This window comes from Leptopilina heterotoma, unplaced genomic scaffold (genome assembly GCF_015476425.1).
Source record: "Leptopilina heterotoma isolate Lh14 unplaced genomic scaffold, ASM1547642v1 Lhet_299, whole genome shotgun sequence".
In the NCBI taxonomy this organism is placed as follows: domain Eukaryota; kingdom Metazoa; phylum Arthropoda; class Insecta; order Hymenoptera; family Figitidae; genus Leptopilina; species Leptopilina heterotoma.
In genome coordinates, this window is record NW_025111002.1 from 248,269 (window position 1) to 270,508 (window position 22,240).

A 22,240-nucleotide genomic window follows, 5' to 3' on the forward strand; every position below is an offset into this window, starting at 1 on the left:
TTGTAAACGCAAAATTGAATTGATTTTGAAATATTTAAATGAACGGATAACTATTTGTATTTTTCTCATATGTCAAGTTCTCTTCCTCCTCAATTATGATTGGCAGATAAGTATTTGGAAACGACGGCAACAATGTATGAATGTCGCACACGGAAATTTTCGAACAACCTATCTCGAACGGTCATTGAGAATAGACTTTCAGAGTCGCATGCGACATTAACCATTCGACATTTTACGCATGCGAGAATTGTCGAATGCTTTCGAGAATACGGCCCCAGGTCTCACCTTTATCTAAAGGTGAGTTCAGAATACCCAGTAAACTGGGCTAATTTTTCTCGGACCACCAATGATTTCACCTTTACATTTTGTTTGATTTTCAACAGCACATGTGCTTTGGCTGTATTGTAGAAAAGCATATAACAATTAACAATAAAACAAAATTGTCGAAGAAAATAGTTTTTACTTTTTTGTTGCTTTTTGTTGACATTTGTGTTTATAAGCACAAGTATATAATATACGATATAAAAGCCATAATTATATTCAAATTATCATGGTACACATGAAGGTATGTTAATACAGAAATTCAATTGATTTATAATTAGAAAAATAACGTTGTTTACAATACACATAAATATTATTTTTGTTTACAAAATTTAGAAACAACCTAGAAAAACGCGACGTCAGTTGCAAGCAGAGAAATTGTCAGAAGCTAAAAAATTGACTAACAAAGCAAATTCTTTGGAAGCACCTCTTCCAAATTTATTTCAAAAATTTACATCTAAAGACGAAATAAATTTCGATATTAGCTGTAGTCGAGCAAAGGATTTGCCAACTGAAACTTGTTCGTGGATAATGGATCTTATGGAAAGAAACATGAAAAAAAGTTATGAATCATCATCCTGGGGATGGAACGCAGATAAAAAAAGACAGGAATTGTTTGACTCTACAGCTTGGCAGTTGGTTGCGAGCACCAACAGTGTCTATGTTGGCTTTTCTCATTTTCGATTCGACGTAGACGATGATAGAGAAGTTTTATATTGGTAGGCACTATTATATATTTTTTAAATAATTTAATAGATAACTGTTTAATTTGAAACTTTTAAAAGTTTACCTATATTTTTAGTGCTTAAAAGTTGAACTTTTTTCATCTTTTAGTTACGAACTGCAATTAGAATCTTGTGCAAGAAGAAAAGGACTTGGTCGATTTATGATGCAAGCATTAGAATCAATGGCCTTACAAAATAAAATGCAAAAAGTAGTTTTAACTGTATTTAAAAGTAATACATCAGCAGTTGCATTTTTCCATAGTCTGGGGTAAGTTTCAAGCTATATTTTTAAATATTATAATATTATAATACCTAATAATGGTAATTATTATTAATAAGGATAGTGTTAGCGAATTATTAATTTTCAGTTTCATTCTTATAAATTCATTTTATTAAAAATGCATTCTCCAATTTCACGCATTCACATACACAATAGTAAATAAATTACTCACAGTAGACACAAGTTTCTGAATTTCAATTAAAAAAAATTCAAGCAATTTGTGTATTCTAATTTACGCATAAATGAAGAATAAATTTTTACAGTCGTTAAAACTCTACGAGTACCTAACAGAAATTTTTAAAATACGTGACAATAAAATGTTTGAATATGAAAAAAAACGGAAATCTAATACATTTATACTATGAATATAAGATACTGAATTTATATCTATATATACAAGTCAGTGTGTAAAATAAATAAATTTATATTTTAATAATAGAAATTAGTTTGGCAAATTGAAACTAAATTTTCTCATTTTGACCTAAATACTGTTGCAGTTACAAACTGGATATCACGAGCCCCAACGATGAACATTACGTGATTTTGAGTAAGTTATGCAGAGATTGAACTACAGCATTACAAACTTTTATTGAATTCCACTTGAATTACTTTTTAATGTTTGTTTACTATGAATGAGATCTGTAGGAAAGTGTTGCTAAAACTTGATGCGGACAAAGATGAACTAAAGACGATTTCTTCGTTACTCCAACATTATGAAAAGTTAAGGGAGCTTCACTTAAAGTCCAGTGTTCCGTAAAATTCAAAAACCTATTCAGATCAATTTGACCACTTTTGGAAATTTTAAATCTACTTTCAAGAGACTCTCCAACACAGTAATGATCAAGAGCCTGACGATGAAGAACCATTCCAATACCTTTTCCTGCACCTTCAGGAACAGAAATAATCCGTAAGCTGATGACATTAATATCGGAAGTAAGATCAAAAGAAAGAGGGGAAAAGAAGGCTTTCAGCTCAAACGGAAGAGTTGAACGTGGATGCAAAGCAACAATTGGATGAAGAAGTTCTTCGGAAGATAAATGAGCTGCAAGGGATAAAAGTCCTGAAGGATGATCCTCTGCTATATGAGAACAAGGAGAATTCAGTCTTTCAACAATAACACTAAACAGATGATTTGTCAATAAATTATCCGTAACGCCTTGTCCTAAACCTCGATTATCATCCTGCATTAGTCGTCGGTCTTGCATTATCTGCAAAAAACAAATTGTATGTATTTATAATTAATTTCAAGTAAAGTGTGAATCTTCTTTATTAAAACAGTTTTTAATTTTTACTTCAAATTGTCCTGAATCCATGGATGATGCTCCTAAAGGTGTGGCGGTGAGAATTGTTAATCTCACGCGTTTATCTTGAATATATCCTGCTGAGGCAAGAGGATAATAGTTTCCTTGAATTGGAATCTTTGAAAATCGTTGTCTTCGTATCATCTGAAAATAAATAACAGTAAGTATTTCATTTCTCGTCAGGAGTTTATTTATTTATTTATTTATTTATTCTTACATTGAGTCCATTGAGATCCGTGAAAAATTCATCTTCCGACGCAATGTCTGTGTGCAATCTCATTGCAAGCTCAAAATTGTGCGTCTCCGAAATGTCAACCTTATTCATAATCTGCAAACCAAGTCCATCGCTTCCTGGCGAATTGAATAGCGTACAAGTGTGTCGCACGTAGGGAAATTCAACAAAAACTCTCGATAAAAGAGGACCGGTGACTAGATGAACAATTTGATTGTTTCCCGTTGACACCAAGTCGGGTTTTGGCTTGTCTGGCAGAAATAGATAAGCGCCGCTCCTATCCTGACCCACATCTCTCGTTCCATACTTGACAAATTCTAAATGTACTGGAATCGTCAATTTGTCAACGCGCAAAGCCTTCAAGAGACCCGATTGTCCAAAGGAGGCGGAAAGATTGGAATTTTGACTTATTGAAAAGTCCTGAGTGTTTGAAATTATTTGTGGACTATTGAATTCGGGGACGCCGGAGAAAGACAGCGTTGCATTGGACGGCACGTAAAGAATCACCTTTGCCAGGTGTACTTCTCTGAAAAAGAAGAAATCACTTTTGGAATCGGGAGAGAAAGTTGATTACTATAATACTTATCAACAAAACGTTGCTTACTTTGGCAAAGTATTTCCAGATACGGTATGAATTATGTAGGTGGTCAGTCCAAATCCTGGAACAGTTATGAGGAAAGAGAGCTCGAATCGTGTAGTCGAAATAGTTGCCGGACTAACCCAAGTTGGTGATATTTGACATTCTACCGGTCGACCCATTCGATCTGTCACTTTTGCTCTGGGTACGGAAATTAAAATCCTCTGAACTTGAGTTCTTTCTCTTGGTAGGGAATTGTAGAAAATAACTTTCTTTGAAGAGTAGTCTTCTCCAAGAATTAACACTTTTTTCTTACCCACACTCGTATGATGCGATCTACAATTAAATGCAAATTTAATGTTTATTTTCATTCAACAAAAAGTCGCTTTCATTTAACGTACCGAACTTCATCTAGAGTAAAATATGTTTCGTCCGAATTGACTTGATAATTCGGGGGGATTTTCAGTAAATGTGCCACCGATTGCTGAAGAACGTGGGCTGAATTATTTAAAGCTGCTATCATTTTTTGCGCATAATCAACAACAACATTGTCTCTTGCAGTTCCAGTGACTCCATCGTGGTGTTGAAATAGAGAATGCCACTTTCTGGCTTCACTGATCTTTGAAGTAATTTTTTCCTCTGCTAATTGATCATATCCCTTTATCCAAGCAATTGTTGATAATAATTCCGATCCTCGAATCGATCCTAAAAGTACTCGGTCCAGTCGTTTATGAAAAGGTCTGCAAAATAATAATGTATTATTATCAATAGTATCATTATCAATAAAATTTAACATACCTGGAGGTGTAATATCCGCTCCAATAATGATCATCTCTATCGGCATATGTGAAAAAGTCCCCAGAGAGACTTGGAAATTCATTACTAGCCTTTGATTTTCTCACTGCATTGAAGTAATCCGTGAGAGTTCCAAACTGAACTTGACTATTCAATTGCTGATTTTTGTTTATATAATCAAACAGCTTCTGATAATTGTCGTACTGTGCATCCCACTCTAGTGACTAGACATAAGATTTAAATATTTAGGATTTAAATATCTATTTATTTCCTTTATTTCTAATAATAAGAAATGTGCCAACCTGTGAATATCTGAAATCGTCTCCCAATGGAACAAGAAGAACATTGGTTCTGTATAGTTGGGCCTTCTTTCTATACTGATCCAATAAAAGATTTGCACGCTCAGCAACATTTGCCTTTGTTATTGATTTTGGATTCACTTTCCAAGGACACGTGACACCGAAATTCAACAGACGTAGGAAATCAAACTGACAGCAGACTTTGGGGTCGGGTCCGCAGGTGTGTGGAACATCGTAGCTGTAAAAAGGCATCATGTGAGTAAACAGTTCTGTCGAACCTTCATTGTCCCACAATTGTCTCCAATTAAATTCCAAATTCTTCTTCTTTGCAAGTTCTTTTTTCACCGAGTAATGAACCCTCTGGATGACGAGGTTCTCCAATTGAGCACCTTTATAGAGAAGGGGCATCGTTGGCGACAGGCCGAAAGGGTCGATGGTCCATCCACTGCTCGGGACGTAGTCGAGATTGGCCTTCAACCACTGATGGCCCTCCGTTAACTGAGTCAACTGAGCTATCCAATGAGACACTGATTCGTCGGGCATCACCCAGCCGCCAGAAACTAATTCCAACTGACCATCATGCACGAGTCGTCTCACTACTTCTTTGGTATCTATACTCTGTTCGTCCCACCTACAAAATAAACAATCAATGACTGCAGGAAAATTACTGCAGTAAACATAAAAAAATCTCTTAAACTTCATACCACATCTTGAAATATGACATTTCCGCCCAAATGAATTTTCGTCGTTTATCTTTCGCCAAGTGCGTCACCATATTATTTAAAATTCTTTGAGTTTGAAAAGTGTAATAGTGTTCGAAGGTACTAAGCCAGCCAGGGTCATTGTGTGAATGAGGAACGACAAAAACTTTGAGCTTTCTATTTCTGTGCCATTCCTTCTCGTCATATGTAATATTCCACCCCTGCTTCCAAACTCCACCGTTGGGATTGTCGAATTTCAGCTGCTTATAGACATTTAACATTTGAATAGCGACTCGGGGAGTTTTTGTCATGTCAAAGTTATTACAAGTTGAAGTCTTATCTGTGGGATTGCTTAATAAACTATTTGGATCAGCTTGTAATTCAGCTGCGGAATAAAATACTCGTTCCTTCACTTGAGGATCCGTTTGACGACTTGTAACAGCGTCGTGGTGATGTTTCCATTCTTTTTCTAATTTTGCAAGCCTATTTTCCAAATACAACCATTGATTCTGTAAAAATGTTATTTTATAAATATGTTATTTACTTGTAGCTTTATGAAATTACATATTCTTTAAGTGTATAGAAATTTAAATCTTACAAGCATAATTAGAAAATATATTTGAATGTAAAAATTCTTACGTCTTTTACAGAATTTTTGAATTCATGTCCCAGAGGAAAAAGTGTCACATCTAACATTAAATAAATCATAACACAACAGGCAATGAGTAATCCAGCTACCAAAGCTGCAATAATTTTTCTAATCTTCATATTTCTTTTTCTTCAGTTTGACACGTCACTAACATTTAAAAAATATGTTCCAAAAGATTATACATATATTCTATAATTTTTTAAATAATGGCAATAGTACTGAAATAATTCAAGTATGAAAATTCCACGTACAATATATTTATAAAAATAGATGACATGCAGAATTCCTTAATTTGTTTTTGTGTTCTAATAAATTATTTGGAGTCAACATATTTTATCATGATTTTGTTTTACAAACAAAACAAGATAATTATATTTTCCCACGTCAATGTGTATTTTGTACACTTTGTATAGTTTTTATACATATAAACATGCTCTAGTAATCTAGTTACAATTACAAGTGACGTTTTTCGCTTCCATGTGATATTACCTTTATAGTATATGCATTCATAGGCTATGTTCACAATAGGATCTTTTTTGCTGCTTACAAATTTTCTCCTCATATATACTTTTGTCCTTATTGTACTCATTGTTTAACGTAAAAACGCAGCGTTAGAACGCAAAAAGCATGTAAAAAAGTAAAGGTGCTTTTTTACCTACAGCTTTTGGTCCATCGACTGAATGAATTTTTTTTTACATAAAAGCAGCTGTAGAAGTACCATAATTGAGAAATATTGTTGGATATTTCAATGTTGCCAAAATAAGAGAAAAAAATTAATTTTCATAATTATTATTTTGGTAGAACTGACTTTTGACATTTAACATATGTGTATAGTTATACACACAACACACAAGTTTTATTAATAATAAATATTAAATTATTTATATTAATAATTAAATGTATCATACATACAAAGTAATCAAATACTTAACAAATTTATGTTACTTTTAATAAAATAATGAATAAAAATTTAAAAATTATTTTAATATTTTCATTGTAAAAGTGAATTAGAGGAGAGATTAAAAATAATTAAGTGCACAGTCAAGTGAATTTAACCTCAAAATGCCTGGTGAACCATCAGCAGGAGGAAAAACGTCCGGTAAGGTGAAAAGAATTTCCATTCCAAGGGTTCAAAGCAGCACCGAAACTGAACTTCAATCTCAGCAAAGTGGCGGAACTCCATTACAACCAACTTCTTTACAATATGCAAGTTTTCGACCTGATCAAGACGAAAGTTCAATTCCTCCGAGTTTAAGATCCAGGTTGATGGATCTTTTTCAGCAAATTGAGAAGGAATTTGAAATTGTTTGCGCCGAAAACATTGGTTGTAAGTAGAGAAAACATTTTAATTTGCGTCTAACAATGAGATTCGGTAACTAATTATTATGCATTGTACGATTGAAAATTCTAGTACAAGAAAAGATTGATGTACTGAATGAAAAACTGGAGCGAGAATGTTATGGATCTGGCGAGAGGAGCTTGCCAATCGGAGATTTTACGGATTATTCGGATGCAAAGAATTTCGCCAAACAAAAATGTAAGTTGTTAATGAAAAACTAGAATAGTGGGTGTTTTATCTGAATCCATGATTTCCACATTTATTGTAATAAAACAAAAGTGATCATTTGCTTTAGTTTTAATTTTATTTCAACTTGGTTTTTATCTTTTAGGAATAGTAGTAAATTAAGGTATAAATCGTCAGTTGAATTTGTCAGCAGGTGGAGGTTCTGCTCAGAAAGTGAAAGCATCACATAAACTTCGAGCTCAAACTAGTAAAATAGTGTCTAGTTTCAAGAACCCGACAATGACTTGCAGCATGCAGAAAGAGTATTCCGGTCACCGGGATGGAGTGTGGGAAGTGTCAGTGGGAAGATCGGGCCAACCGATAATAGCTACAGCCTCGGCAGATCACACGGCTCGAATTTGGGGAATCGAGAGTGGAAGGTGTCTTCTGCAGTACATTGGTCACACTGGTTCTGTGAATTCAGTTCGATTTCATCCGACGCGAGATCTGGTTCTCACGTCAAGTGGAGACAATTCCTCGCACGTGTGGCAGGCGGCCGTCAACTGGGACATGCCAAAGAGACTTCAGTCCTCTGCGGAAGACTTGTCCCTCGTCACTGGCGAAAGATCTGCTGTCGACGATCAGGAAGAGTTACCGCCAATCTTGCGGACTCCAGTCAGAGAACTCGTTGGGCATTCAGGCGTCGTTATGGCTTCCGACTGGCTCCCTGGCGCGGAGCAAATTGTCTCTGCTTCTTGGGACAGAACTGCCAATCTCTACGATACTGAAACTGGAGATGTCATACACACGTTGTGCGGACATGACAGGGAACTGACGCATGTCTCGACGCATCACGCCCAACGACTTTGCGTCACTTCCAGTCGCGACAGCACTTTTCGACTCTGGGACTTCAGAGAGCCCATCCACTCGGTTTCTGTTTTCCAAGGACACACTGAGTAAGTTAATATACCAGAAAATAAGTACTAAGTCTTGTTTATTCTCAACAATAAATAAAAGAATAAATAAACTCTTTCGCTTCAGAGCTGTAACGTCGGCAGTCTTTACAAGAGAGGATAAGATAGTGTCGGGGTCGGACGACAGAAGTGTCAAAGTGTGGGATCTGCGAAACATTCGCAGCCCACTGGCGACGATTCGCGGCGACAGTGCAGCGAACAGACTGGCCGTCTCGAGTGTGGGCGTCGTCGCTATTCCTCACGATAATCGGCAGATTCGGCTGTTCGATATGAGCGGACAGCGTCTGGCGCGGCTTCCTAGAACAAGCAGACAGGTGAGTTAGTTTGATGGCATCGATGCGAGCGATTCCGAATTAAAATGGTTCGGTAAATTCTAGGGACACCGGAGAATGGTGTGCTCCGTGACTTGGGCAGAAGACACGGGGTCGTGCAACCTCTTTTCATGCGGATTCGATCGCCTCGTGTTGGGCTGGAGCGTCGTACCTGTGAAGGATGTTTGAGGTCTTCCACTGTTTCGGGTCAGCTTTGTACCGACGTGACATTGGAGGGTGGCGACTGGGGCATTCCGAATAAGCCGCTTGAGACGCTGCTATGTGCCAACAAACCCAAAATTAACACGATCGACGATCCGCTCTTTCGACTATCGCTTACCACTGAGAACAAAGAACGTTACTGAAATTAATCAAGTTAAGTAACTGCATAAAAAATGTTACTATTAGGTGCTCGTTATCAATTAAATTCTTGAGACATTGAGACATTGATTTTAGTTTCACTTACCAGAGTAGGCTGTTAGTAGACACAGTAATTCGTAACCGTAAATAAGAACATTATGTAATTTTGGTGAATTATGTTTCCACACAATTCCCAACAATCCTAGTAAATTTGGAAATCGGCCAATTACTAGAGCTTTCACCAAGTTTATTGGTTTATACGTTTGAGGTCTTCTACCAGAAAGAAGCCACCGCAGCTCCATGCACAGAATAATTGTCAAGATGAAAGTGCTTAGAGACAGAGTTGTTTGAATTAGTAAAATATAAAGACTTTTCTCACCCTATAAACATACGAAAAGGTCTAAGTAGTTTTCAATTTTTATTCAATGATAACAATTATCATGTACATATATACAACATGTATATTCCGCATTTAAAATGTGTATTTAATTTTATTTAGAAATCTATGTATTGAGACGTTTACCTCAAAATAAATGTTTATTGTTAAAGAAGAGAGTTGTATTTTATTTTATCATCTAAATATTTTAATAATTAAAATAATTATTTACCTCAAACACGTCGTTACCCTGTGCGATGTAAAAAGAAAAAGGAGTTGACAAAATAGAAGAAGCAACAGATGTATTAACAGCAAACCATTTTTGAAACGATTCACCCAGAATTAAAACCATCATTAGCTTCCAATAAGATTTAAAACTGCTATTATAAAATAAGTGACGATATGCCGATTTTTGGAGAAGAATCAAATCTAGAAGGACAATTACTGGATCATACTCTATATATTTGTCAGCCAAGCATCCACATGTACTCTGAAACACAATAGTCATTAAGATAATTCCATATGAAAAAGTTAATGAATCTTTATTTTCTTTTCAACTTACACACTTTAAAACTTTCAAGACACTCGGACTGTAACGTCTGTACAGTTCCGCAACTTCGGCTCCGCAATTCGTACAAGTGTACATTTTTTACCCTGAAATATATCAAATTTATTATAATTTTATTGCCTGTTTACTATAATCAGGAAAGCCAGATTTTAATACATGTTTAAAAATGTCAACAGATTCGCAATTTTAAACAATTTGCACAATTTCTCTATATTATTTCGAGACAAATTTTTTACACGGAGGATTTCGCGCCAAGTGATCCGAGCCGTCCGAGCCTAAATAAAAATACATGAGATCGGGCTTAAATTTAAACAAATATTAGACTTTTTACAAATTATTTTTATATGTATATGTTTTATTTCATTTTAGTTTCCAAAAAACATAGACAAGCAAGTAGTGTGAAATTTCAAATAATATATAATAATTTATGAATTAATAGAAAAATCTATAATTAGAAAATTTTTATGTTTGACGGATCATTATAAAATTCCCTGATTATCTAACGAATGCATATAATTGTGTTTGCCTTGAATGCAAATAATTGACAATGATGCATAACGAAGGTTGTTTTGTAAATGATATTATTAATAAAAAGTTTGTACAATGTAGGTACATACCTGAGCAGCCTTGCCTTTAAAAAAATGTGAAAGTCTCTGCGAGATTGAGATTGTTTTCAGAATAGTGGTAAATATGTATAGTGGGGAAGAGATGAGCGGAAATGTTAATCAGTCGAGCTCCACTGACTGAACGCAATACATTAAATATTTTACGGATTACTTTTAACGAATAAGTATAAATTATGGCTTCGACAATTAAAATTAAATTACCTAATGGTAAAGAAATGCCAGCATTGGGATTTGGAACTTGGCAGGTATGTTGCAAAAAAATATTCTCTGCAATTCTAAATAATTATTTTTAATGCACTAATAAACAATATTTTAATTACTATGTACTGAATTTTAATCAAAATTGAATAATGTAAAATTCCGTTCAAAATTTTATTTAAATCTGAATGTATACATTTAAATATTATTCTAATATGCATTCAATTTGAGGGAAGAAAAATTATTAAAATATACTAACAAGACTACTATTTCTACTGTTTTAAATTATATAGAAATGAATGACACAGATGTTTTATTTCTCATATCATTCTTCTGATAATATCAATTAATCTCAATTACTATACATATACTTTTAAACACACACGTTTTGAAAAGTTACTTTTTTCTCCACTGTATTTATTGAAATAAATAAATAAATAAATAATTTAATATTTTTTAGGCAACAGAGGAGGAAATTACATCAGCTTTGGATGCTGCTTTGGAGGCAGGCTACAGGCACATTGACTGCGCCACTGTTTATAACAATGAAAAGGCAATTGGGAAAACTCTAAAAAATTGGATAGACTCGGGCAGAGTTAAAAGAGAAGAACTTTTCATTGTTACAAAGGTAAATAATATTAAAAAATAATTGACAATATAAATAAATAAGTAAATAAATATCCTTTTTTGAATCTCGAAGCTGCCACCACCAGGCAATCGACCAAGTGGAGTGGACAAATGGCTGAAGAAATCCTTAAAAGACCTGCAATTGGACTACCTGGATATGTATTTAATACACACGCCATTTTCATTTAAAGAAGTCGAGGGAGATTTACACCCTGTGAATGAAAATGGAGAAATTCAGTTGGACATGACGACCGACCACGTAGCAGTTTGGAAAGAAATGGAAAAGCAAGTTGTCGCGGGAAGAACGCGTGCCATCGGTTTATCTAATTTCAACATCTCTCAGATAACGAGAATTCTCAATGTAACTACAGTTCCAGTTTCCAATCTTCAAATCGAACTGCACGTCTACTTTCAGCAGAATGAACTTGTAATATTCCTCTGTCACTATTTATTATTGATATTAATTTTACTCACGAATAGACAAAATTAAATTTTTATTTCTTCATTAAAGGTTGCGTTCTGCAAGGAAAAGAGCATTACCGTGACAGCCTATTCGCCGTTGGGTTCTAGAGGACTTGTCAAGCTTCTGGGCAAAACGGAAAGTCTACCGGACCTGCTGATGAACCCTGTGGTCCAAGAAATTGCAAAAACTCTCAACAAAACTTGCGCCCAAATACTGCTTCGTCACATTATTCAGAAAGGTGTGGCTGCAATTCCAAAGAGTACTACTCCGAAAAGAATTCAGGAAAATATCCAATTATTCGACTGGCATCTGAGTGCTGAGCAAGTTGAAAAATTAAACAATTTAAATCAAGGACAAAAGGCACGTGTCTGTGATTTCATAAGCTTCTTTAAGGGCATTGACAAACATCCGGAATTTCCATTTTAATGAATTATTTTTTATCAGTATAATGTCAAGATTTGACAATTTAATTGCGATACTTGTTAAATAAATATACTACATAAAATAATGGACAAAGCATTTATTAACAACCTGCTTACAATACATTTTATACAATGAATTCAAAATTAGATTTGTTTATAGTGTATGTTGTCATGGTTATTAAACAAACAAAGATATGTGTAAATAGCAAAAAATCAAAATTAAAGATTCATTGCATTATAAAAGTAGGTATACAGTTTTTGAAATTTAAAAAAAAAATTGTTTCAAATTTAAAAATTATTTAACAAAAAGGATAGGTATACTTGTAAATGTAAATTTTTAACATGGAAAATAATAATATTTACAAAAGTGATTGCAAAAATGATATCACATAAAATCAATTACATCTTTAATGCAAGAGTTGAACAAATTATTCCAATCCTAGATAAGCGCACTTGAGATATTAATTATTATTTTCTCAAAAGAATAAAAACAAGTTGTTCATTTCATGACCATTTAGCTTCCTCAACATATAAAATATAAATTCGTGACGTAATTCACTTACAAAATTCTAGCTACCTCCTCGCGGTGCATCTTGGAAACAATATCATTAAATTCTTTATTTCAAGCTTTATTAAACAATTTCAATAAATTCAAAAAATTAAAAAATTTTAAATGTACTTTGATGATATTGGCTAAAATCCAATCAAACATATAAAATATTTACTAAAGTTAATAATATATTCATTACTTCATTTTAGGTACAAATCTCCATGAAAACCAAATTATGATTTTTCAAAAGCATAACAATCAAAGCATACATTCTTCTTAAGGAAATTTCTTTTTGATGCAGCAAGATATATTCATAAATTAAATGTAATTATATTGCGGTTTGCAAACTTTTGCAATTCGAAATGATTCGAATTTTCTGTTGTTGAGTCGATTAATGTTCGGTTCGATTAAATACACACCTCTATTTCATATGCAAATTGCTTCTTTTTTTATGATAGAATAATCATTTAAAAATATTAATATTAAATAAATTATGAAAAAATACAAAATTTGAATTTTTTGTGAAAAAGAAAAATTTCTATTTTGCTTATTGTGACTATTAATTATTAGAAGATTAAATTCAACTGTGCTTATAGTTGAGAACTTTCTTGTATTACTTTTCAATGCGTTTAAAATTAGATTCATGTCTCCATGGTTACTTGTGTTTTTTTAAGTAAACATACACAACTCTACAAGAAAAATTGAAATGCAACTTCATTTCATTCCACGCCAACAAGTAAACCGTTCAGTGCTTTTTATTTTTATTGACTATACTATTCTAATTGATCTGAAAATATGGCTTTAAATCTAAAACTCGATCTACCAAGTGGATATGAAATGCCAGTTTTGGGATTTGGAACTTGGCAGGTAGATTTGTATTAAATTTTCATTATTTATTTGAAAGTGACGTAAGTCGATGAATTACCTATTGATTCTGAAAAATGTTAAAAAAATATAAATATTTCTATTTTTCAGGTAGCTGAAGAGGAAATTATACCTGCTTTAGATATTGCTTTGCAAGCGGGCTACAGACATATAGATTGTGCCGCTTACTATCAAAACGAAAAAGCAGTGGGAAAGGTTTTAAAAGAGTGGATCGATTCGGGAAAAGTTACAAGAGAAGAGCTCTTCATCGTTACTAAAGTAATAATTAAAAATTTAATTTATACATATATATGTAATATTCAAATCTTCATTGTTCAATTCAACATTTTTAATATTCTTTTCAAGTTGCCTCCCACAGGAAATGATGCGAATAAAGTGGAAAAATGGTTGACAGAATCTTTGGAAAACTTGCAACTGGACTACTTGGACATGTATTTAATTCACAACCCTGTTGGATTTGAAGAAGTTGAGGGAGAACTATATGCACTAGATGAAAATGGAGATGTTAGATTGGACATGTCAACTGATCATTTGGCTCTGTGGGCCGAATTAGAAAGACACGTCGAGGCGGGAAGCACTCGATCAATTGGTGTATCCAATTTCAATGAATCTCAAATAACAAGAATTCTTGATTCCTGTAAGATACCTGTTTCAAATCTTCAAATTGAGCTACACGTTTACTTTCAACAAAACGATTTAGTGAGTATTTTAATTTTTGAAAACGAAAAAAATGTTGAGAAATTAAATTATTAATCTCTCCTGTTGTCCAGGTTGCATTTTGCAAGGAAAAAGGAATTGCTGTCACTGCATACTCTCCATTAGGCTCGAGAGGAACTGTCAGACTTTTAGGGAAAACAGAAATTCTCCCAGATTTACTGCTAAATTCAACTGTCCAAGAAATAGCGAAAAAGCACAATAGAACTTGTGCTCAAATACTGCTTCGCCATATTCTCCAAAAAGGTGTAGCAGTCATTCCAAAAAGTCAAAATCCAGAAAGAATATACGAAAACTTTGATGTGTTGGATTGGGAACTTGATTCAGAAGACGTAATAGAATTGGATAATTTGGATAAGGGACCTGAGGCAAGAATTTGCGATTTCGCCGCTTTCTTTAAAGGTTTTGAAAGGCATCCTGAATGTCCGTATTAAATTATTATTATTATTATTATTATTCTCTTATAAATGTTATTACTGTGTTGTTATTGTGAATTACAAAAATGTATTTTAGCTTACACGTATTTATTAATTGTTGTTAATGAATATAGATATACGCATTATCTTGCCAAGTGCGGTAAATGTATTACTGCGTCGCATTTCAAAATATATATAATTATGTACTTTGTAAAGTTGTTATAATAAATATATGCTTTATTTGGAAAATTATTTATTGATACGATAATAAATTTTAGGTTATATTTAACGTTTATTACATATATAACATATATTGATATAATGCATAATTATGTACATGTACACTCATTAAAGAAATTAATGTAATAATAATAATAATAATAATAATTGCAATTTTCAATCAATTATTTACACAGAATAGGTATAAAAGCAGATGAATAAATATAAATAGAAAAAACTTACCTCTTTTGGAATTTATAAATTTATGTAAAGAATTAAATTTCTTCCATCAAGTTAAAATCGTATTTATCTACTTTTTAAGAATGTCATGTAATGGTCATGTAACAATTTAAAAACAATTATCAATAATGCATTAATGCAAGGAATTTTCTTTACACGTGGAAAAATGAATGTCAATATCGTCAATATAAACAATGTCAAAAGCTCGCAGCCATCTTTGCTTATTGCTTGCGGGAGGGGATAGTGCACAGCGGTATTTTTTAAATTTAAATTTCCTGAGAATCAAAATTCCTTTTTTGTAATTTACCAAATGCAAAATAATGTCAAATACTTTTCAAAGGATAAATTGTTGAATATTACTATCCCGTGAAATTTCAATGAAAGGTTTTGTTTTTACAATAATAATATTAATTATTAGGTTTTCAAATGTATGAATATAATTATAAAAGAGATGTGTCACTTTTGAATAATATAAATTGGTATTTAAAAAATATTTGGTGAATCGATATCGATATAGTGTATATAAATAATCAGATTGAATTTGGGCGCTCGTGCTCTACGTACTATTGTCTGTCTGCCCGATATTTACATCCAAGGGTTCTAAGTATTACTGGATTAGCCGCGACCCCTGTGGCTTTTTGATTACGATTTGCTCGAGTGCACTAGTGCATCTGCCCCCTTATAAAGAACACCATAGGTTCACAGTATCAATTACATTGTTGTTATTAGGTAGCAAAAGATCTGGCCGCAGATAAAAGAGCAAAACACAAAAGGACAGGTAGTCCCCGCTTTCACTTGCGATAATCATCAAGAGCAACTATGCGACTAATTCAGATTCGTTTATTGTCGAAACGAGCACCAATAGTGGGTAAAATAAATTCGGCTACCCTGCCTGTTGGCTCTCAGTTCCTGTTCTGCCAAGATGAGCGAACAATGCATCTCGCAAAGATCCAGTGACTTTAGCATTGCACGGATTCTGTCCACCAACAACATTTCGTCCAATAATTATCAAAAAAAACAGTTGAAAGTAAATCAAGGCCTCTCCAACGATTTGCCAACGAAGAAGAAGAAGACATTCGAGTGTGTCCCAAAAGGAGCAGAGCAGTCTCAAGACATTCCCAAAGAAGAAAAGGATCAGAAATTTGGATTGCTCAAACGACAGCTTCCATGGCTCCAGTGCACCAGGTACAGTCCTCCCAAGTTGCCGAGGAGACCCTCGACTACTAAGCAGAGAAAGAGGAGACTCGGTTCTCATCCCAGGATTCCCTTCACCAAATTCCAGATTCAAGTCTTGGAAGAAAAATACAAAATAAATGCCTATCTTTCGAGGAGGGACGTCATTCAGCTCGGTGGAATTTTAAATCTACCACAAAATCGAGTGAGTCTTTTCTTAAATCAATTTTTAATTAAACAAACAAAAATGCTGCAAAATTAATTTCTCTACTTAGGATTATTAATTATTGTGCGCGTATACATATAGAAAGAGAAATAAATTTGAATTGCAGGTGAAAATCTGGTTCCAAAATCGGCGAGCAAGAGAAAGAAAAGAGTCCCAATCTAACAATATCAGTATCGATTAATTACTATTTAAAACTAATTCAATGATTTGCTCACAATCATTTAACTTTTGTAAAATATAATACTGTATTTATGCATATTTTATTACTTACACATTATTTTAAGTTTTGAAATAAAGAAAGAACACCAAAAGATGATTAAAAGCGATTTCATTGCCTTATCTTGAAAAACAGCAATCAAATTCATTATTCATTATTCATTATACAGAGTAAGTATTCGCCAAATAAAAAAGGACGACATAAAAATACAATTCGATTATCAGACATTAATAACTGTTAATCAAGAGTCATGCACAACTGACAATTAAATTTCAACAAGATGTGATAATAGAAAAAAATTTATCAAAGTAATTAATTATCTTATTCTCGTTCAAATGCGACACGAGTTGAAAAAGTCTTCTCATTACGTTGCTTTAAATAAAAATGTATAGTTGTTGTATTTATTAAAAAAAATCACTCCTTAATCAGTGCGTAAAGATTTTTGCGTGCTAGCCATGCTATGTAGGAGATCGTACAAGCTTTAATTATCGATTTTTAAAACCGCTGATCTTACAATTAGTCTAATTGATTTTATTGTTTATCCTCTTTTTTTTTTTTTTTTTTCTTTTTTTTTTTACCGTTAATGCAAAACACTGATTTACACATCAACTTTCAGACGAGACAAATTTATTCGATTCGAGTAATAATGCTCTAAAATTGATGTGCTCTGGCGAATCTTTTTCAGAAAGTTGTCAAAGGGTAATTATACTTTCTCTTCCCGCTCCCACACCAATCCATTTAACTAAAAATTAAACATTTTCTTTAAATTCTAATCTTGGTTTAAATTAATAGAGAATTGAGAAGATTTCATTACCTGGAATACCCAAGTATTCTTCAATTTTCCGAACGTATTTTTGTGCATTGGACGGTAATTTTTCCAGTGATCGAGCTCCTTCCGTACTGGATTTCCATCCGTCCATCTCTTCATATATTACTTCAACTTTGGCAAATTCGGATGAATTGCTGGGAACATAATCAATTTCCTCTCCATTTAGATTGTAACCAACGCAGATTTTAATCTTGGGCAAAGTGTCCAAGATGTCCAGTTTTGTCAGGCAGAGTGCAGTGTACCTAGAGTTCAAGACAATGTCAAATTGTCAAATTGTCAACCAACTGTTTACAAAGATTTGCGTGAAAAATTGACCAAGTAACAATTACCCATTGACTAGCGCCGTAAATCTCAGAAGAGGAAGGTCAAGCCAACCGCAACGTCTTCTGCGTTTTGTTGTCACACCAAATTCCCGACCTCTGTTCTGCAAGAGATCGCCAGTGTCGTCGAGAAGTTCTGTTGGGAATGGGCCGTCGCCAACTCTGGTTGTGTAAGCCTTGCATACTCCAACGACTTCCCCAATGGTGTTCGGTGGCAATCCAAGCCCCGTGCACACACCTCCGATGCTGCAGTTGGAACTCGTTACGTACGGATAAGTTCCGAAATCAATGTCCAACAGAGCTGCGTTGGCTCCCTCCACGAGAACTTTCTTTCCGTCGCGAAGGGCCATGTGAAGGAAGTGAACCGTTTCCTTGACAAGGGGCCGAACCCGTTCAGAGTACCTGCATTCATGAAAATTCATCAAAATCAATATTTAGGTATTAATATATTTTGATTAAAAAGGAAAAGATTTGAATTACTCTTTATAACGCTCCAGCTCATTTTTTATATCAACCTGTAGATTGGGAAACATTCTCTGATAAGATTCTACCAAGGTTTTAAATTTTTCCGCAAATTTATCAAAATCTCCCAAAAGATCTCCCACTCGAAGGCCATTTCTGGCAGCTTTGCATGAATAAGTTGGACCAATGCCTCTCTTTGTTGTTCCTAGAGATTGGTTTCCTTTCTCCTGCTCTTGAAGTCCATCGACTTGCTGATGAAAGTCAAAAACTAAATGAGCTCTATCAGAAATTACAAGTCTATTCTCCCAATCTTTCAATCCTTTTGCTTCGTTTTCTTCGAGCTCAGCAAAAAGTCCTGGCAAATGAATAACGACTCCATTTCCTGAAAACAAAACGAGGTCATCAGCGTAAAAGCTAAACTTGAACATTTCTTTTGTAACAAGCAGTACCAGGATTGATGAAATCGACACGCGACACATTTTCTAATCGACTTTTGTCAATGTTATTAAACCACAAAAAAAAAAAAAAAACAAATTTCATATAATACTTTATTGGTATAAGTCAAGGTTGAATATTAAAATTGTGAAAAAACTCGAATTGAAAACATTAAAAACCAAATTTTTTATTTAATGAATTATTACCTATAACAGATTTGCATCTCGGATTGATAATTCCACTAGGCAAAAGATGAAAATGGAATTCGGTCTTGTCAACTACTACAGTATGACCCGCATTATTTCCTCCCTGCGAAAGTAGATTAATAGTTGATAAGAAGTGAATGATGTTCTCTTAAGTATCGGATGTTTTTTTTAATTTCATGAGTCAACATTAGGTAATGTTTAAAACATAATGGAAATTAAAATGACATTTTAAAATAACATTATAGTGTTATTAGGCCAATGAGGAATGGAAAAAATATATAATACTGTCATATAAGATAAGATTGATTCATTTGATACGAAAAGAAAAAAACCGTTTATTTAAACATTTTTCAATTTTCCTACAAAATTAAATTATTATTTAAAAATTAGGAATTTGACACTTTTGATTTTGTAATACAAATATTTTTTTATTTGCGTATCGAATTTAGCAAAATTTTTAAATCATTTAAATTCAAATTTTTTTCGTCATGCTTTAAATAGACTTACGAATCAAATCTTATAAAAAAATTAAAGTATTTTTTTGATAAAATAAATAAAAATGTTTCTTTTTAAAGTAAATTTCCGGTTAAACTCTGCCGTTGATTTCCAGTCAATTAATTGCCATTCGTTTTGGCAATAAGAAAAAGAAATGGATATATCATGAACAGAATAAAGTTGATAAAAAAAACCCAAGATAAAACAAGTTGATAAAAAAGTCATTGTTCGATTAAATGCGATATTCATAATTATAATTATGTGCATGTAAAACAAAATTCAAACATTTTTTTATTACTCAAAAGCATTTAAAAAATTTCATAAATTTATTTCTTAATTATTGACAATAAAAAATATTGATTCACATAAAGTGGAGATTTTAATATGAAAAAAAATTTATTATCTTCATACTTGCACATTTAATGTGACAAAACTGATAACAAAAATCACAAGATTATTGTGATTGCAACGACAATATTTATACCGAAAAAGGATCTTTGTGATTAAGAAACTTTAATACATCTATAATTATTATATAATTAAAATTTAATGCAAAGAAGGCCAAAAGAAGAATATATTCAAAAGTTGGCTTTACAAGATTATTATCTTCTTTCAATATCAATGATATTAGCAAATTATTTTGTATTTAATTTTTAAACATCAATAAATTCCATACATATTTAGCTTTATACTTTGAAAACGAAATAGTTTTTTTTTCAAATGATTTTGATGACTTACAAAATGCAAAATAATAATAAACAATTCAGGTTGTTGATAAAATAAAAATAATAAGACATTCAACGTTAACCGTTTGTGTATATTTCATTCTTGGTAAGTTTCCAAATATTTAAAGCCGTTGAAACTTAAATGTTTCTTTCTTCTTCTCTCTAGCATCACTAATTTAGTCTAGATTTATTATGAAATAATTTACGAAATTTCTGTGATGCAATAAATAAGTTTAAAATAAAAATCTAAAACAAAAAGTTTATATTTATTATCTATATAGGCAATATTTCAAACATAAATGATAGGGGTCTCTATTCATAAATTATTATTTTGATTAGTAGAAATTTTATTTTACTGATTAAATATTGCATTTTCATAAAAGTTTCTATAGAATTTGTAGTTTTCTAATTTTTAAATTCTACAAGAATTGGTTTTTAATTATAGTATACTTACTTGCGATAATCAATAGTTTTTTTTATTACGTTATTTTGAAATTTTTCTGCTTTCGTAATAATTACTTTGTTAATTCAATTGTAATTAGTTTTTAATGAAAATAAGTAATGTTTACGTCATCTCTAATGATAGACGTAAATTTGTCGCGTATAATATATATATACTGTATCGTGTTATAACCTCAAAAATCGCATATTTCTTAAGCGACGCATACATTTTTCAAATATTAATAATTTCAAATGCAAATATTAAAGAGTACAGAGATAATTTTAAGCATGGAGAAAAAAAAGTACAAAGCAAAACGTTAAAAATTCTATTAAGGATGTATAAAAAAAATTGTCAATTAATTATGTGTTATGAAATGGAAATAATTTGCAATAAAAATCGTACCTGACATCGGCAGACAATATCAACATTGTTGGCCAGAACGTCGACAACTTTTCCTTTTCCTTCATCTCCCCATTGAGCACCCAAAACAACAGTGACCTTAGAGAGAAGTCCGGATATAGATGTTCGCTGTTTTTTCCTAGGCGAAGCGAGGTTTGCTTCTCCATTTGTCTGTTGAATCCTGGGGCAAGACATTTTTCAAATCACGTATTGCTCTACGAACTGACGACTCGAGTCAACTGCACAGAAAATGAACAATTTCAACTGCCGATTGAAATTTGGTGACTGCGAGTAATAAACGTTCCGCCAGCCAACAAGGTTAGAATAATGCTATCTTTCTTTAAACAAGAATCAAAGATAAGTGTTTGTATGCACACACACAACTCTCTGCTATATATTGTATGTATATACACACAAACCTATATATACATATATATATTGTATTTGTATAGATATATAAAATTCAATCGTAATTAAATGTGCAAAATTTATTATAAGTTTGTGTATATGGCAATTATGAATTATTATTATTATATTATGTGAAAAATAAAAAATAAGACTATATTCACATGTTTATTATTGTCATTTCGAATTTATTTTCAAATTACCAATAAAGTTGAAAATGTCAGGATTTATGAAGAAATAAAATTAATAGGTAGTTGAAAATTAGAATAAACTTAGCTTTCATAGCATTCGGGTTTCAGGATATCCTATGGACAAAATTATTGATTCGTGGAAATTAGGATATATCTAAGATGTCCTTGGACATCTTAATTTCTGGATACGCCACAGGATGTCCTGAAATATCCGTTCCTGTTGAGGACGTTTCTATCTTTTATTTCATTAATATTTTTAAAATTAATTTTTTGTAATTCGTTGCTGAAATTAACAAATAATATAAATGTATACTTTCCAAATTAAGTAATTTACAAAGACGAAAATCTTTTTTTACATTTTACATGTAGATATTCTAATTTT

At 32.6% G+C, this 22,240-nt stretch overlaps 8 protein-coding genes across 10 annotated transcripts; 5 read left to right on the forward strand and 3 right to left on the reverse strand.

The window, feature by feature from the left end:
* The first annotated feature begins 354 nt into the window (after positions 1-354).
* Positions 355-2,033, forward strand: LOC122504439 (N-alpha-acetyltransferase 40). Its single transcript, XM_043615559.1, has 4 exons — positions 355-565; positions 658-1,040; positions 1,156-1,314; positions 1,824-2,033. Exons 1-4 carry the CDS (start codon positions 551-553, stop codon positions 1,891-1,893), a joined length of 627 nt encoding a protein of 208 aa, XP_043471494.1. The 5' UTR covers positions 355-550; the 3' UTR covers positions 1,894-2,033.
* Positions 1,949-6,319, reverse strand: LOC122504425 (alpha-mannosidase 2). The gene is made up of 10 exons (XM_043615542.1): positions 6,132-6,319; positions 5,871-6,027; positions 5,235-5,740; positions 4,534-5,161; positions 4,235-4,455; positions 3,838-4,176; positions 3,464-3,772; positions 2,845-3,385; positions 2,619-2,771; positions 1,949-2,534 (listed from the first exon to the last, which is right to left on the reverse strand). Exons 2-10 carry the CDS (start codon positions 5,997-5,999, stop codon positions 1,953-1,955), a joined length of 3,408 nt encoding a protein of 1,135 aa, XP_043471477.1. The 5' UTR covers positions 6,000-6,027; positions 6,132-6,319; the 3' UTR covers positions 1,949-1,952.
* A 396-nt stretch (positions 6,320-6,715) lies between these two features.
* LOC122504427 (WD repeat-containing protein 37) lies at positions 6,716-8,877 on the forward strand. Of its 2 annotated transcripts, none has more exons than XM_043615545.1 (5): positions 6,716-7,207; positions 7,292-7,417; positions 7,599-8,340; positions 8,426-8,672; positions 8,736-8,877. In XM_043615545.1, exons 1-5 carry the CDS (start codon positions 6,943-6,945, stop codon positions 8,856-8,858), a joined length of 1,503 nt encoding a protein of 500 aa, XP_043471480.1. In that variant the 5' UTR covers positions 6,716-6,942; the 3' UTR covers positions 8,859-8,877. The 2 variants fall into 2 exon arrangements, with proteins under 2 accessions (XP_043471480.1, XP_043471479.1); XM_043615544.1 differs by having other exon boundaries at positions 6,720-7,207; positions 7,596-8,340.
* LOC122504437 (protein ARV1) lies at positions 8,878-15,525 on the reverse strand. 2 transcript variants are annotated; one of them, XM_043615554.1, is made up of 5 exons: positions 15,337-15,525; positions 9,968-10,059; positions 9,638-9,895; positions 9,136-9,409; positions 8,878-9,011 (listed from the first exon to the last, which is right to left on the reverse strand). In XM_043615554.1, the coding sequence occupies exons 2-5, from the start codon at positions 10,049-10,051 to the stop codon at positions 8,878-8,880; spliced, it is 750 nt and encodes a 249-aa protein (XP_043471489.1). In that variant the 5' UTR covers positions 10,052-10,059; positions 15,337-15,525. The 2 variants fall into 2 exon arrangements, with proteins under 2 accessions (XP_043471489.1, XP_043471490.1); XM_043615555.1 differs by lacking the exon at positions 15,337-15,525 and adding an exon at positions 10,591-10,712.
* LOC122504432 (1,5-anhydro-D-fructose reductase) lies at positions 10,707-12,395 on the forward strand. The gene is made up of 4 exons (XM_043615550.1): positions 10,707-10,844; positions 11,258-11,425; positions 11,498-11,851; positions 11,936-12,395. The coding sequence occupies exons 1-4, from the start codon at positions 10,773-10,775 to the stop codon at positions 12,311-12,313; spliced, it is 972 nt and encodes a 323-aa protein (XP_043471485.1). The 5' UTR covers positions 10,707-10,772; the 3' UTR covers positions 12,314-12,395.
* On the forward strand, positions 12,521-15,142 carry LOC122504433 (1,5-anhydro-D-fructose reductase-like). The gene is made up of 4 exons (XM_043615551.1): positions 12,521-13,726; positions 13,835-14,002; positions 14,090-14,443; positions 14,515-15,142. Exons 1-4 carry the CDS (start codon positions 13,655-13,657, stop codon positions 14,890-14,892), a joined length of 972 nt encoding a protein of 323 aa, XP_043471486.1. The 5' UTR covers positions 12,521-13,654; the 3' UTR covers positions 14,893-15,142.
* Positions 15,526-15,711: 186 nt separating the features above from the next.
* On the forward strand, positions 15,712-17,534 carry LOC122504440 (homeobox protein MSX-2). The gene is made up of 2 exons (XM_043615560.1): positions 15,712-16,711; positions 16,839-17,534. The coding sequence occupies exons 1-2, from the start codon at positions 16,256-16,258 to the stop codon at positions 16,911-16,913; spliced, it is 531 nt and encodes a 176-aa protein (XP_043471495.1). The 5' UTR covers positions 15,712-16,255; the 3' UTR covers positions 16,914-17,534.
* On the reverse strand, positions 17,044-21,611 carry LOC122504428 (adenylosuccinate synthetase). Its single transcript, XM_043615546.1, has 6 exons — positions 21,266-21,611; positions 19,202-19,304; positions 18,579-18,942; positions 18,108-18,500; positions 17,764-18,020; positions 17,044-17,691 (listed from the first exon to the last, which is right to left on the reverse strand). The coding sequence occupies exons 1-6, from the start codon at positions 21,455-21,457 to the stop codon at positions 17,642-17,644; spliced, it is 1,359 nt and encodes a 452-aa protein (XP_043471481.1). The 5' UTR covers positions 21,458-21,611; the 3' UTR covers positions 17,044-17,641.
* Between the last annotated feature and the right edge of the window lie 629 nt (positions 21,612-22,240).

Excerpts from the sequence above, each read along its gene's own strand:
- LOC122504439 (XM_043615559.1), top strand. Across the intron at positions 1,041-1,155 it reads GATAGAGAAGTTTTATATTG|TTACGAACTGCAATTAGAAT; the intron begins GTAGGCACTATT and ends TTCATCTTTTAG. Across the intron at positions 1,315-1,823 it reads GCATTTTTCCATAGTCTGGG|TTACAAACTGGATATCACGA; the intron begins GTAAGTTTCAAG and ends ATACTGTTGCAG.
- LOC122504425 (XM_043615542.1), bottom strand. The coding sequence starts at position 5,999 with ATGAAGATTAGAAAAATTATTGCAGCTTTGGTAGCTGGATTACTCATT. Across the intron at positions 5,162-5,234 it reads ATGTCATATTTCAAGATGTG|GTGGGACGAACAGAGTATAG; the intron begins GTATGAAGTTTA and ends TTTATTTTGTAG. Across the intron at positions 2,535-2,618 it reads TGGATTCAGGACAATTTGAA|ATAATGCAAGACCGACGACT; the intron begins GTAAAAATTAAA and ends TGTTTTTTGCAG.
- LOC122504427 (XM_043615544.1), top strand. The coding sequence starts at position 6,943 with ATGCCTGGTGAACCATCAGCAGGAGGAAAAACGTCCGGTAAGGTGAAA. Across the intron at positions 8,341-8,425 it reads GTTTTCCAAGGACACACTGA|AGCTGTAACGTCGGCAGTCT; the intron begins GTAAGTTAATAT and ends CTTTCGCTTCAG. Across the intron at positions 8,673-8,735 it reads TTCCTAGAACAAGCAGACAG|GGACACCGGAGAATGGTGTG; the intron begins GTGAGTTAGTTT and ends GGTAAATTCTAG.
- LOC122504437 (XM_043615554.1), bottom strand. The coding sequence starts at position 10,051 with ATGTACACTTGTACGAATTGCGGAGCCGAAGTTGCGGAACTGTACAGA. Across the intron at positions 9,896-9,967 it reads TCTTGAAAGTTTTAAAGTGT|AGTACATGTGGATGCTTGGC; the intron begins GTAAGTTGAAAA and ends ATTGTGTTTCAG. Across the intron at positions 9,012-9,135 it reads TCTACTAACAGCCTACTCTG|TGGTAAGCGATAGTCGAAAG; the intron begins GTAAGTGAAACT and ends CTTTGTTCTCAG.
- LOC122504432 (XM_043615550.1), top strand. The coding sequence starts at position 10,773 with ATGGCTTCGACAATTAAAATTAAATTACCTAATGGTAAAGAAATGCCA. Across the intron at positions 10,845-11,257 it reads TGGGATTTGGAACTTGGCAG|GCAACAGAGGAGGAAATTAC; the intron begins GTATGTTGCAAA and ends AATATTTTTTAG. Across the intron at positions 11,852-11,935 it reads ACTTTCAGCAGAATGAACTT|GTTGCGTTCTGCAAGGAAAA; the intron begins GTAATATTCCTC and ends TCTTCATTAAAG.
- LOC122504433 (XM_043615551.1), top strand. The coding sequence starts at position 13,655 with ATGGCTTTAAATCTAAAACTCGATCTACCAAGTGGATATGAAATGCCA. Across the intron at positions 14,003-14,089 it reads AGCTCTTCATCGTTACTAAA|TTGCCTCCCACAGGAAATGA; the intron begins GTAATAATTAAA and ends ATTCTTTTCAAG. Across the intron at positions 14,444-14,514 it reads ACTTTCAACAAAACGATTTA|GTTGCATTTTGCAAGGAAAA; the intron begins GTGAGTATTTTA and ends CCTGTTGTCCAG.
- LOC122504440 (XM_043615560.1), top strand. The coding sequence starts at position 16,256 with ATGAGCGAACAATGCATCTCGCAAAGATCCAGTGACTTTAGCATTGCA. Across the intron at positions 16,712-16,838 it reads TAAATCTACCACAAAATCGA|GTGAAAATCTGGTTCCAAAA; the intron begins GTGAGTCTTTTC and ends TTTGAATTGCAG.
- LOC122504428 (XM_043615546.1), bottom strand. The coding sequence starts at position 21,457 with ATGTCTTGCCCCAGGATTCAACAGACAAATGGAGAAGCAAACCTCGCT. Across the intron at positions 18,943-19,201 it reads GAGATGCAAATCTGTTATAG|GAAATGGAGTCGTTATTCAT; the intron begins GTAATAATTCAT and ends TTTTGTTTTCAG. Across the intron at positions 18,021-18,107 it reads TTTACGGCGCTAGTCAATGG|GTACACTGCACTCTGCCTGA; the intron begins GTAATTGTTACT and ends CTTGAACTCTAG.